Here is a 13,959-nt window from a genome sequence, read left to right as displayed (position 1 = left end):
TCCCAGGCTTGAGATTAAAGGCATGCACCATCATACCAGGCAAATTATGGCTGGTAATCTGTTGGTGTAGAACAAAATTCTGCAGGAAGGCAGCAAGTTCCATTTTAGTAGACGCCTCCTGTCTACTGATGGAATGCATCAACTGTATCATCTCCTAGTGTGCGCATGAGTGTGCTGTTGTCCATCCAATGGAAGCCTGATGTGCTTCCCTGACAAACACTGCCGTACCTAATGGCTTTCATTAGTTTACTGTCTCTACTCTTAGCCTGCATGACCGACCCATGCTATACCACCCCTTTCAAATCAGTATGATCACGACGCTCAGCCTTGACCCCTTACCTGTTTGGTTTTTTTTTTTTTTTTTTGAGCTGGGGACCGAACCCAGGGCCTCGAGCTTGCTAGGCAAGCGCTCTACCGCTGAGCTAAATCCCCAACCCCGTTTTTTGTTTGTTTGTTTGTTTATTTTGTTTATATGAGCACACTATAGCTTTCAGACACACCAGAAGAGGGCATCAGATCTCATTACAGATGGTTTCGAGCCACATGTGGCTGGCTGGGAATTGAACTCAGGACCTCTGGAAGAGCAGTCAGTGCCCTTAACCGCTGAGCCATCTCTCCAGCCCATAACTTTCAGATTTATCAGTTACCAATTTTTTGCTTTTTGTTGTTGTTGTTGCTGCTGTTGAATTTTTAAAATTACTTATTATTTATTTTATGCATATGGGTATTTTGCCTGCATACGGGTATTTTGCCTGCATACGGGTATTTTGACTGCATACAGGAAGCTCTACACGCATGCATTACCTGCAGTGGTCAGGAGAGGGCACTGGATCCTGTGGAAACAGAGTTACAGACGGTGTTAGCTGCCCTGTGGGTAATGGGAATAGAAGTTAGGTATTCTGGAAGAGCGCCCAGTGCTCAACAGCTGAGCCTTTTTTTTCCCTTTTTTTCCCCAGCCCCATTGTTGCTGACTTTTGAGACAGTGTCTCGCCATACATCCCTGGCTGCCCTAGAATTCACTAAGTAGATCACGCCAGCAGGAATTTATACGAATATGCCAGCCTCTGTCTCCCTGTTACTGGGTTTCAAAGCTTTTGGTTAAGCCTATACTCCCAGGCATGACTTTCTATTGCGTTTATCAATTTTTCTGTTTAAATTGTCCCATCCTTCGGTAGTAGGAGCCAGTTAGGCTCCCTGGTCACACTGATATCTGATAACTTCCTTGTGTGTTGATATGAAATAAGTCTTTGAGATAGCAAGAAAATCTAAGTAAACAATATGGTGTGTGTGTGTGTGTGTGTGTGTGTGTGTAACTTTTATTTTTATCCTATTTTATTGAGGCAGAGTCACACTGTAGAATCTGCTACAAAAAAAAAAAAAAAAAAAAAAAAAAAAGAAGAAAGACAAGTGCCTGCTATTGCAACCTCCATTTTGCTTCCTGCACGAGTGTAAAATGAGCCTGCTCCTTACTGGCATTTCACCCACCAGGCAGGGTGTGGGCTGTCTTCACACAGGAGAAAACAGAGGGCACTTGGTAGTGAGATGCGGTTTATTCAAAGGGTCAGAGATCTGAGAACAAGGTTATACTCCTTGGAAAAACGATTTAACACTCCATGTCAAAAGGGCAGTTTCACAGGGAATGAAACAGTTAATTTTAACTGCTCAAAGTTTGCATTTCCCCGAATACAAATCTGGCTAGTATTGAACGGTTTTAAGTCTGCACTCTTCAGCACCTGAACTGGAGAGCGAACTCAGAACGAACGAGCTATTAACAATATACCTATGCAGAGCAACTTAGAACAAACTACTGGTGCATACTTCAGGCTCTTTTCTAATATAGAATACAAAGTCCTCTACACGGAGATTTAAGCACGCAACAGGGTTGCAAGAGTAGGGAGAAGGGAAGTAGGGAGTGTTGGCAATTTAGACGACAGGGGTACAGAAGAGACTAGGGAAATCTGGCGGAGTGCTGTAAAGAACTAGAATCACCACCGCCACCAAATCCCAGGGCCATGCTCCCTGAAAGCGTCGCACCCGCAATTACGTATCCCAGGAGCAAAGAGACGTTGACTGGTAAAAAGCTCCTGCCGCTGCAACCTCCATTTTGCTTCCTGGCAGAGAATAAAATGGACCTATTCCTCACTGGCATTTCACCCATCAGGAGGGTGTGGTCTCTTCACCTTCGAGAGCAGCTGAGAGGTAAACCTGGTGGTGAAAAACCTCAGCACTGCGAGCCAACTTGGAAGGGAGAACCCTTAAACCTGGCCTGCCCTCACTGAACATGGCGGCAGAGCCTCGTGCAGGCCTTCGGCGCATGCTCACTCCTCAGTCCCCGCCTTCTAGGGGCGGGACTACAGTGGGAGTGGGACCGAACTCTGAGGCCCTGCCTGAAGTCATCCTCGCCTTTACTGTCACCCTGAACCAGGCAGTAGAGAAAGCATGGAGCCGATGCCTTCGGCCACCGACGGCGGGGACAGGTCCGCGGCGCCCTCGGGCCTGTCGGCTTCTCAGCGTCGAGCAGAGCTGCGGAGGAGGAAGCTGCTCATGAACTCCGAGCAACGCATCAACCGGATCATGGGCTTTCACAGGCCCGGGAGCGGCGCGGGTGAGAGCTTCGGTTTCCCCGTCTCCCGCCTACCTCTTTGAAAATTCAAGATCCTTCCGTCCCCTCAACTTCCAATCCATTTGACCCCAAAATGCACTCTGACCCAACTCTGTCCCCGCCCCCTAGGTGACGACCCATATTATATTGTCGCTTAGCCCCAGGATGTTCCTTGTTGCTTCCAATTTTCTTGGATCCTCGCCCTGAGATTGTCTCCACCCTGGCCACAAAGCCTTCGTTCCGGAATCTGTGTGTACGGTTATCTGAGACAGCACCTATATTCCTGATTACTCGCCTTTCTTGAAGGCTGCGCATTTTATCCCCATTCTCATTCCATTGCGCCCCCAGGGAGATTTTCATATCCGCTCCAAATGCTTTTCCTTCCAGTTAATCCCCTGACCTAGCTTTTGCCTTTTGCTTTGTAACTCTCGTCCACCACATCAGTCGTTACTCAATTATTGGCTGGTCCGTCCATTGTGGATCAGAGACCCTATGGTCCTATCTTGGTGGCTGTGCTCGGTGCCTTCAACATTGTTACAGGTCTTCGAGGAGAGGGAATACATATGTGCGAGCATTCTTTATAGACCTTCCCGAAAGTTGTGATGCCCCCGCTGAGATTTCCTTTCATTAGCAGAGGTACATCACATTTTAATAACTGCATTTACCCTAAGAAAACTCATCTTTCATGCAATGCAACCTCGTGTTTTCTTATGAACACAATTGAATACAATTATGCTTGACTTCTTTAAGTTTCAGTTTGGGTGTTTCCTTTAGTAATTGGCTTTTTAGTCACTGTTTGCAAGCGTGGTAGAACTCAAGTATTTCTATGAGGCGTTAGAGATGTAGTTCTGAACTTCTAGACAATAGAAATGAGATGTGTGGGTACCACTTTCGAATCATCTGAAACAGTACAGGAAATATTTTTTGTAGTGATCAGTCTGAAGATAGTCTTAAAGTATTGGTGTTTCTCGAGTCCCTTTCCTATTCTGTTCTTTTGCTCTGCAAATTTTTATCACTTTTAGAGTTCTCTCTTTAAAAACTAGAACAGCATCCTAAAAGTGCCAGCTCATGGCTACCCAGGGGATGGCCACCGTGGTTATAGGCACGCCACACCCTGTGCTCACAGCTCTCCCGACTCAGAAATGTAATTGTAAAATAGAAACCTTAAGAGACTTTAATGATTTTGTATTTTTATCAGTATCAGCTAGTGGGAGAAATTGAGGCATATCTCTGGGTATTTTTTTCTGGGAAAGAATTGTTCTTTATTTCTTGGGACAGCCTGTGCTTGATTTGCTTGTTTACTTAGAAGTGGTAGTTTCTGTCCTCAGCGTTTGAACTTCCCTCTGCCAGCCTGCCTTTTTGTGGCGGCCTATTTGAAGGTGGTAGGCGAAAGAGCTAGTTCTGTTTTCTGCATCAGTCTCTATCCTGACTCAGAGACCTAGTTCTAGCAGCAGTGGGAGCGTTTAAGATGTTCGTGGGTATGTAATACACAGAGCTCTTTTTTTTTTCCCTCCCTCAGAAGAAGAAAATCAAACAAAGTCAAAGCCACTGGACAGTGACATACTGAATCCCCTCGGCGTTCCTTCCGTTTCCAAGAGGGTAGTGCTTGGCGATTCAGTCGATGGAGGAGTAACTGACTACCAGCCCAGTGGTGGCGCCGACATCAGGGGAGCCCAGCTGGGAGACAAACTGGACTCATTCATTAAAGCACCAGAGTGCAGTAGCAAGGATGGAGTTGAGCTTCGGCAGCGGAACAGAGGTGACCTGACGGCAGACTCGGCCCCGAGGGGTTCTCACCACGGCCTAGAACAGTACCTCTCCAGATTCGAAGAAGCAATGAAGTTGCGCAAACAGCTGATCAGCGAGAAGCCCAGCCAGGAAGATGGACGGACGACGGAAGAGTTTGACTCTTTTCGAATATTTCGACTGGTGGGGTGCGCCCTGCTTGCTCTTGTTGTCCGAGCTTTTGTTTGCAAATATTTGGTAAGCCAAGAGCTGCAAGCGATCAGCTAGGAAAACGCAAGTCAAGGTGCCGTGCTAGGGATTTCTTGTCAGCATTACCGGATCTATCCGGCTGCTTGAACGTGTGTTATACGTTCTGTTATTTGTCCCAGTTACAGAATGAGAGCCTATTCGTAGTAATAACTAATGTCTGTAGCACTTTATGTGCTCGTCTTATATTAATTCACTTAAACTCCATCTTTAGGAGCCATGTGTTGTTTGAACCCTCGAAAACTCAGATGAATTCTCTTACCCAAGGTCACAACAGCCGCTGACAGGTGGGGTGAAACCCAGGCAGTTTCGTCCCAGAACCGAAAGTCCAGATGCCTATATGTACTGTGTATTAGCAAGTGATTTCCCAAGTGGTTTGAGATGTTGAAATGTGCTTCTTGCGGTCCTGTGTATAGGCAATAGTCTACCGTTCAGAGATCGATTCTGCAATGCATAATGTAGTAGCATCCTAGCAACAGTGCATTGTGGGACACAGACGAGTGCAGAAAGGCACAGTCTATATAATTCAGTGTCTTGGCTAGAACTTTTCTTTTTAAAGATTTATTTATTATATATAAGTACACTGTCACCATCTTCAGACACACCAGAAGAGGGCATCAGATCCCATTACAGATGGTTGTGAGCCACCATGTGGTTTCTGGGATTTGAACTCAGGACCTCCGGAAGAGCAATTAGTGCTCTTAACCACCGAGCCATCTCTCCAGCCCTAGAACTTTTTTTCAAAAGATTTATTATTAATGTATTTCTGTGTTCTGTCTACATGTGTGTATGTATGTGTACCATGTGCATGCCTGGTATCTACCGAGGCCAGAAAAGGGTGTCAGGTCCTCTGGAAATGGACTCGCAGGCAGCTGTGAGCTGCCATGCGGGTGCTGGGAACTGAACTCCAGCACTGTTACCCACCCAGCCCCTGCCCCAGCCTCCCAGTGTCTTGATTTGAAGTAGGTCCATTCAGTAGTCATTTTAAGAATGCTTACTGTGTATTGGGTACGGCCATAAGATTTTCATACATCATTAGGCAAAGCAGGTTTTTTTTTTTTTTCTTTTTTCTTTTTTTCGGAGCTGGGGACCGAACCCAGGGTCTTGCGCTTTCTAGGCAAGCGCTCTACCACTGAGCTAAATCCCCAGCCCCATTAGGCAAAGCAGGTTTTAAAATCCGCTTTTGCAGCGAGGCACGGCAGCTCACACCTTTAGTCATCGCTCTTGGGAGGCGAAGGCAAGCAGAGCTCTGAATTCAAGGCCAGCCTGGTCTACAGAGTGAGTTCAGGACAGCCAGAGCTACACAGAGAAACTGTCTCAAAAAAACAAAACAAAACAACAACAATAACAGCAAACCTGCTTTTATGCAAATTTTTTTTTTTTTTTTTGAGCTGAGGACCGAACCCAGGGCCTTGCGCTTGCTAGGCAAGTGCTCTACCGCTGAGCTAAATCCCCAACCCCTGCAATTATTTTCTTAAATAGAATCTGTTCAGCAGATTTGATTGTCTCCCCTGATGGTAAATTGTCAACACACCAGAGACCAGATGATTTTAGTACATGAGCCAAGAGCTGCTTTTACCTAAGGGCTCTGTGCTATCATGACTCAAAAGCTATACCTGTTTTCTTTTTAAATAGATTTGTTTATCGTGTGTGTGTGAGTGTTTTGCTGTATACTCCGTATGTGCTGAGTACCTGCCCATTCAGAAGAGGGTGACAGAGCTCTGTGGAACCAGAGTTATAGGTAATTGTGAGCCACCATGTGGGCCCTGGGAATTCTTCTGCAAGAGCAAGAAGTGTTCTTCCCACTGCACCATCTGTCCAGCCCCTATGCCTTGTTTCTATGTAAGGATTTGCTGTTGGTGTTCTGGCTTTTGGGTTTTATTCGTATCAGATAGTCAGTGGTTTGTTTCTTGCCCCTGCCATACAACAATGTTTGTTCCTTTGCCCGTTGGGAACCTTTTACATCTTAGAAGTAATTATGTGGACTAAGTGCCATATTGATCTTTTTCCTTTTGTTGACGATAAGATGTCAAGCTGCCTTATTATTATTATTATTATTATTATTATTATTATTATTTATATTGGTGTTCTCCTTTTTGTACCTCTGTGTGAGGCTGTCAGATCCTCTAGAACTGGAATTACAGACAGTTGTGAACTGCCATGTGGGTGCTGAGATTTGAACCTGGGTCCTTTGAAACTGCTCTTAACCACTGAGTCGTCTCTCCAGCCCCCGCCCTACTCTGTTTTAAAAAGTTGTGTGTGTCAACTCTGCCCCCAACTCGGAGGGCTCTGTGGCTTTCAGTCAATTGTCAGTCTCCTCCAGCGGAGAGAGATGTTACTGCACCACTTAATACTCTAAAAGGTAAGTTTTGGACTGTGGATGGTAGGGTAGCCTGTAATTCTAGAACTCTGAAGGCTGAGGTCGTAGGATCATGATGAGTTCAAGGCCAGCCTCTACATCCATGGTTCTCAACCTTCCTGATGGTGCAACCCTTTAACACAGTTCCTCATATTATGGTGACCCAAACCATAACATTATTTCCGTTGCTACTTCCTTACTGCAATTTTGCTGCTGTCGTGAGTCGTAATATAAATATGTGTGTTTCCTGAAGGTCTTAGGTGACCCCTGTGAAAGGATCGTTTGGACCCTGAGGGGCTCGCAGTGTACATGTTGAGAACTGCCGCTCTACATGATAAGATCCCGTCTCATAAAAAGAGAACAAAATTTTTTTTTCTTTTCCTTTTTTTCGGAGCTGGGGACCAAACCTAGGGCCTTGCGCTTGCTAGGCGAGAACAAAATTTTGTATGAGAGAACACATTTGGGAGGGAGCGCACTGAAAAATGACATGACTTGGTGTGTTTTATGGTTAGAGAATCAGACCTTAAAAAACAACAACAAACAAACAAACAAAAAAAACAGTAACAGGGTTGGGGATTTAGCTCAGTCCTGGGTTCAGTCCCCAGCTCTGAAAAAAAAAAACCAAAAACCAGAGAATCAGACCTTGTCGTTACCTTTACTTTTCTACAGAAATAAGAATGCTTTTAGCTGTTGCATTGAATGTTTTCCTGTCCTGTTTTGCTTTTATAGCCTTTGCTAAGTTGACTTATTATGATATGAGTAATCTACTGGAAATACTTAATTTTATTTTCTATCTTCACAGTCTATATTCGCTCCATTTCTTACTTTGCAACTTGCGTACATGGGACTGTACAAATATTTTCCTAAGGTAAATTTACGTCTTTTCTTAATTACGATGTATTTAGGCTGACTCGTGACTCAGTGATTGTCAACAACTTAATTTGTGTGTGTGTGCATATTTGTGTATGTGCAGGATATGTGAGTGTGGACGCGCTTTTGTGGAGGTCAGAGGACAGCTTTCCAGAGGTGGTTTTCTCACGCCTTGGCTTCTAGGGATCAAACTCGGGTTGTCAAGCTTGCAAGCAGGCACTCTTAGCTGCTGAGCCACCCTCATGGTTCCTGACTCACTCATTTAAAAAAAAAAAAAAAAGAACTTAAGGGCCGGGAAGGTACCTCAGTGCTTAAGAATACTTACTGCTCCAGAGGACCCCACATCAGGGGGTTCACAACTGCCTGCAATTTCAGCTACAGCTACAGTGGGATCTAACTCCCCGCACTCCTGTGCGCATGCCTGCACAGATACACATAATTAAAAAATAAAATAATTTTTTTTTGTTCTTTTTTTTTTTTTTTTTTTTCGGAACTGGGGACCGAACCCAGGGCCTTGCGCTTCCTAGGCAAGCGCTCTACCACTGAGCTAAATCCCCAACCCCCATTTGTTACTCTTGATCTGAGTTAGTGCTTTAGGGTCAGGACCAACAAAATGGCTCCTTTGAAGGTAAGGAAGATTTCCACCATACCTGGCCTGAGCATGATCGCTAGGACTTGCATTGGGGAGCAGAGAATGGCCTGTGCAAGATGCCTTCTGATCTTCACACCTATACTCAGTCAATTAATAAGTCTAACACAAGCGTTCAAAGTGGTGATCTTCAGGTTCACCAGAAAATTGAATAATTCGTTCTGTGGCTAAGAAATTAATTTTAAAACAAATCGGATTATTTACTGAACCCAGTTTTGGACCCATGCTAGGCTAGCCGTTCACGTTAATGTTAAGAATGAGAAACATTTGACAGTCACTCAGCGGATTGATGCTGACAGCTGATGTTTTCCTAGTCTGCTTGACCACAGGCAGATGCATCTTCTCACTGAGCTGGGCTCGCAGGATGTCCTTGTAGGTCAGGCCAAGTGGTGCTTGCAGGTAATTCTAGTATTCAGACGGTAAAGTCAGAGGAGTGTGCATTTGAAGCCAGCCCGGGCTGTGCGGTGAGGCCCCACCTCAAAAACATAAGTAAAAATGGCATGGTCTGTGTGATCGAATGCGTCAGAGCCCTGATACATGGCTCAGGTAGGCCTAGAATTCTATTCTCCTGGCCTAGCTAGCTCCCTGGGGTTCCTGGCCAATGCTACCACACCCAGCATTTGATCAAAGTTTGTGTCAAGCTTTTGTGCTGAAAAATGACTGTGTTGGGTGGGGAGGGGACGGTTTTACATCAAACCCAGGATAACACATTCCAGGCAAATACTTTGCCCATGAAGTTATTTCACAGGAGGAGGGTTTGGTAAACAAGACAGCTGGGCTGGAGAAATGGCTCAATGGTTAAGAACCTGGCTGCTCTCCCAGAGATCCTTGTAGGATTCAATTTTCAACATCTACATGGCAGCTCAAAACTGTCTATGGGATCCGATGCCCTCTTTAGTCTATACCCTCTTTCGGTGTGTAGATAGTAAAATAATTAAATCTTCTTTTGTTTCTTTGTTTGATGTTTCTTTGAGACAGTAGCCCCTGGCTAACGTGGAACTCCTTCTGTAGACCAGGCTGGCCTCAAACTCAAAGATCCACCTACTTCTGGCTAGGAGTAAAATAAAATCATGGGCCACCACCACCACCTGGCAAATAAATAAACTGTAAAAGAGAGAAGGAAGATCTGTTGCAGTTCGGGGACGATAGGGTGAGAGCTGAGGAAACCATATGTAGATGTGTGTTTAAGGAAAATAAGAGTCTTAGACTATAAAAGCTCACTTTGGATCAAATATTCCTTACTCGGGGCTTCTAGGTGAGAAAATACAGGTTCACGGGTTGAATAAGGGTTTGGTTTCTTTCTTGGCTGAGGGTTGGACCTGAAACCATACTCTCTGAGACTCTGCTTCTGAGCCCCTGTGCATTTTGTAAGCCATCATTCTGCATGACGTTTTTGAGATTATTCCATACTTGAAGTTGTATCTGTAGCTCGTTGTCCTCTGTGTTTTCAAAGATTAATTGTGGTGTGTGTGTGTGTGTGTGTGTGTGTGTGTGTGTGTGTGTGTTTGTGCTTGTGCACACAAATGCAAGCAAGTGTGATTGTGCCAGGAGAGGACATCAAGTTCTCTGGAGCTAGAATTATAGGTAGTCGTGAGCCACCCAGCGCGCATACTGGTAACTGAACTCAGGTCCTCTGCCAGAGCAGTAACAGCTCTGAACACTGGGCTGTCTCTGCAGCCCCGAGCTGAGCAGTACTTTATTGTTTGAATGATTGATTGACTGACTGATTGATTTATTCACTCTCCTGTCGATAGGGAATCTCCATACTTGGTGAATTATGACTAAAACCGCTAAGAATATTCTTTTGTTTTGTTTGTTTGTTTTGAGATGATGTCTTTGTGTAGTTCACATTGTCCTAGAACTTACTCTGTAGACCAGGCTAGCCTAGAACTCAGAGATTTACCTGCCTTTGCCTCCCAAGTGCCATTATTAAAGGAATATGCTGCCCAAATCCAGCAAGAATATTCTAGTATGAGTCTTTATGTGGACATAAGCTTTCATTACTTTTCTTTTTAAAGATTTATTTTATGTACATGAGTACACTGTGGCTGTCTTCAGACACACCAGAAGAGGGTATCAGATCCCATTACAGATGCTCGTGGGCCATGTGGTTGCTGGGAATTGAACTCAGGACCAGTGGAAGAGCATCCAGTGCTCTTAGCCACCTTTCCAGCCCAAGTTTTACTTTCTATTGGTTAACTATATAGCTTTTTATGTATTTAAAATTGCTGAGTTATCAGTAGGTATTTAGTGACACTAAATACATTTTAGAGATCACCTTTTAATTCCTTTAAAAAACTGAGTCTGGGGCTGGAGAGACGACTCCGTGTTAAGCATAATGGTTCTGTAACGCCAGTTCCAGGCGTCGGATGTCCTCTTCTATGTCTGCAGGCACCAGGTATACATGCGGTGAGTGAACACACGTGCAGGCAAGCACCCATGCACATGAAGTAAAGATAATTTTACAAAAAGGAGACGAATGGCTGGTGGTGGTAGCCCACCCCTTTAATCCCAGTACTCCAAGGCAGAGGCAGGCAGATCTTTGAGCTCAAGGCCCCCCCTGGTCTCCAGAGTGAGTTCAGGGACAGCCAGGACTATACAGAGAAACCCTGCCTCAAAAACTTAAGGGGGGCTGGGGATTTAGCTCAGTGGTAGAGCGCTTACCTAGGAAGCGCAAGGCCCTAGGTTCGGTCCCCAGCTCCGGAAAAAAAAAGAACCAAAAAAAAAAAAAAAAAAAAAAAAACAAAAAAATTTAAGGGGTTGGGGATTTAGCTCAGTGGTAGAGCGCTTGCCTAGCAAGTGCAAGGCCCTGGGTTCGGTCCCCAGCTCTAAAAAAAACAAAAAAAAACCAAAAAAACAATCTTCCCTAGATCTTTTCTTGGGACTGGAGAGATGGCTCAGCGGTTAAGAGCACTGACTGTTCTTCCGGAGGTCCTGAGTTCAAATCACAGCAACCACATGGTGGCTCACAACCATCTGTAATGAGATCTGATGCCCTCTTCTGGTGTGTCTGACGACAGCTACAGTGTACTCATATATAATAAATGATTAAGTCTTAAAAAAAAAAAAAAACTTAAGAGAGCCTAGTGTTGGGGGATCTCACTCTAGCACGATTGAAGCTCTGAGGCTGAGCCTGAGCACCACGTGGATCTGAGCTCAGCGGCTCGGGCCTGTGGTCCCAGCCACTGGGAAGGGAAGCAGAAGGATCAGTGAATCTTAGATGTGTAGCAAGTTTGAAGCCAGTCTGGGATCCTGTGACTCTGCCTATTTTAAAATGAGACCAGAAAGTTATGAAAGAAATGTTCTCTCTTCCTCTAGAAGTGTTCTGAACCGTTCAGTGACGTTCCATCGAACATATAACCAGGGTATGTTTTTTTGCACAGCGGTCAGGGTCCTGTAGGATTTCCCTGGGGTTTTGTTTGCAATGACCCATTCTCCAGCACACCTAGATTCTTCCGCTTCTGGCTTTTCATTGTCATGAGACTCAGCTTATGACAGAGTTCTCCTCTGCCTCTGAGAGGTTGCTGCTCATCTGTGAAGGCTTCTTTTCTCTCCCCTCTGAAAGTCTTCCTTACACATTTCTGTGTGTGGTGGTATAGTGGGCAACAGAACTGCCAGACCCCTTCCTTGTGCCTTATTTATGTAAGACACCAGAGCAGTCTCTCCGCCATTAGGATTCCTGTGCCACACACTACCATTCCATACACGTGTCCAGTCTTATTTCCCTCAATTTTTACCGTGGTCATTATAGATCTCTAAAGTCGTTACCTGTGTCTTGCTTCTAAAAGGGCACAGTTAATAATTAATTATTTAGGGACTCTCTGCAGGGCCCTGGCTGTCATAGATAACACTAGGAGAGCAGACTGACCTTGAACTCACAGAGGTCTGACTGTTTCTACCTCCCAAATGCTGGGTGGGACTAAAGATGTGACCCATCACAGCCAGCCAGGGTGACATAGTTACAAAACTTCTGCTGGCTGTCATGTCCCCTGTTGCCCAGTAAGTCTCAGATTCACCTGTCCGGCTCAGTGAGCCTCCGCACGTCAGTAGCCGGTTTAGAACTGAGGAGCGTTCCCATCTGTCATGTCCGCCGGGAGCAAACGGCTAACTCTCCTTTTCTCTGCACAGGGTGAGAAGAAGGTAAAGACGACAGTGCTGACCGCCGCACTGTTGCTGTCCGGGATTCCGGCTGAGGTGATAAACCGGTCCATGGACACCTATAGCAAGATGGGTGAGGTCTTCACGGACCTCTGCGTCTACTTCTTCACCTTCATATTCTGCCACGAAGTGCTTGAGTACTGGGGTCCGGAAGTGCCCTGAAACCTGAGGAACTTGGAAGTTTACGAGTGAAAACTACTTCCCTTCTACACTGCAGTGTCTCTAAAGGGGGCAAATCGGTTTATAACTTCATCAAATTCTTTGGCTTTACAGAAAACCCAGTTAATCGTTTCCCCGATTTAAAAGGGTTGAATTTCTATCAGTCCAGGTCTGAGTTACCACATAGGGTAACAATGGCATTAACAATTTTTCTTGTTTAATTAGAAGTCCAGCCTTACACCTCTCCCCTAATGTCTGAGATTTGTGACCCCCCCTTACAGGCCCAGGCTGGTACTTGTAGGGGACCAGACGGACAGGTCTCAGCTGGCCTAAAGGCCTAAACCTTGTATTTGTGTCATTCCTTCCTGAGAAATGAAACCATCCTAAAAATAAAGCAAATGGAACTGAATTGTCTAATAGTAAGTCTGCCCGTTTTATTTAATTTTTTTTAAATGTATCCTTCTTGAGTCCATGTACAAATATTCAAAGGGAGAAAAGGCTGAAGTTCACACATGTGGCAGTAGTGGAGTTCAGTGACAGTGGTGGAGCTCAGTGACAGTGGTGGAGCTCAGTGACAGTGACATTGGTGGAGCTCAGTGACGGTGATGGTGGTAGAGCTCAGTGACAGTGACAGTGGTGGAGCTCAGTGACAGGGCCCTTGCCAACATCGAATCTCTGACATTGGAGTGGTGGGGAATTGCCCAAGTGACTGTAAAAGGTATTTATACAGTTTTTAAAATGTCGATATTCTGTGCATCTTGTATTCATCTCTCTTGTTTAGATTTACTTATTTTTATGTGTATGAGCGACTGCCTGCATTTGCCTGTGCATATCGGGTTCTTGCAGAGGCACGAAGAGGGCATCAAATGAATCCCCTGGAGTTGTCAACAGTCGTGAGCTGCCCTGTCGGGGTTGGGGACTGAATTGAAGTCCTCTGCAAGAGCTCTTAACTGTGCAGCTACCTCTCCAGTATATTACACACACAAAAAAATATTGTGCTTTCTCTATTCACCGTGGTAGTTGGGCATTTTTTCTTATACGTTTTCACAAGAATGTTTTTGTTTGCCCTGACTTGTCGTGCTGCAACTAAACTCAGACCTGTGCACACCAGCTCGGTGCTCTGTTAGATTTATTAATTTTTTTGTGTGTTTTGCCTGCGTGTATGGGTGT

General features: G+C 45.1%; 1 protein-coding gene across 6 annotated transcripts; it reads left to right on the top strand.

Moving 5' to 3' along the window:
- The first annotated feature begins 2,355 nt into the window (after positions 1–2,355).
- Positions 2,356–13,198, top strand: Camlg (calcium modulating ligand). Of its 6 annotated transcripts, XM_087591596.1 has the most exons (5): positions 2,359–2,605; positions 4,122–4,585; positions 6,230–6,335; positions 7,756–7,821; positions 12,601–13,198. In XM_087591596.1, exons 1-4 carry the CDS (start codon positions 2,440–2,442, stop codon positions 7,818–7,820), a joined length of 801 nt encoding a protein of 266 aa, XP_087447722.1. In that variant the 5' UTR covers positions 2,359–2,439; the 3' UTR covers position 7,821; positions 12,601–13,198.
- The last annotated feature ends 761 nt before the right edge of the window (positions 13,199–13,959 follow it).

The sequence above is a fragment of the Rattus norvegicus genome, chromosome 17 (genome assembly GCF_021556685.1).
Source record: "Rattus norvegicus strain SHRSP/BbbUtx chromosome 17, alternate assembly SHRSP_T2T, whole genome shotgun sequence".
Taxonomy (NCBI): Eukaryota; Metazoa; Chordata; class Mammalia; order Rodentia; family Muridae; genus Rattus; species Rattus norvegicus.
The sequence above is the reverse complement of the archived record's forward strand: the minus strand, read 5'-3'. Positions and strand labels throughout refer to the sequence as shown.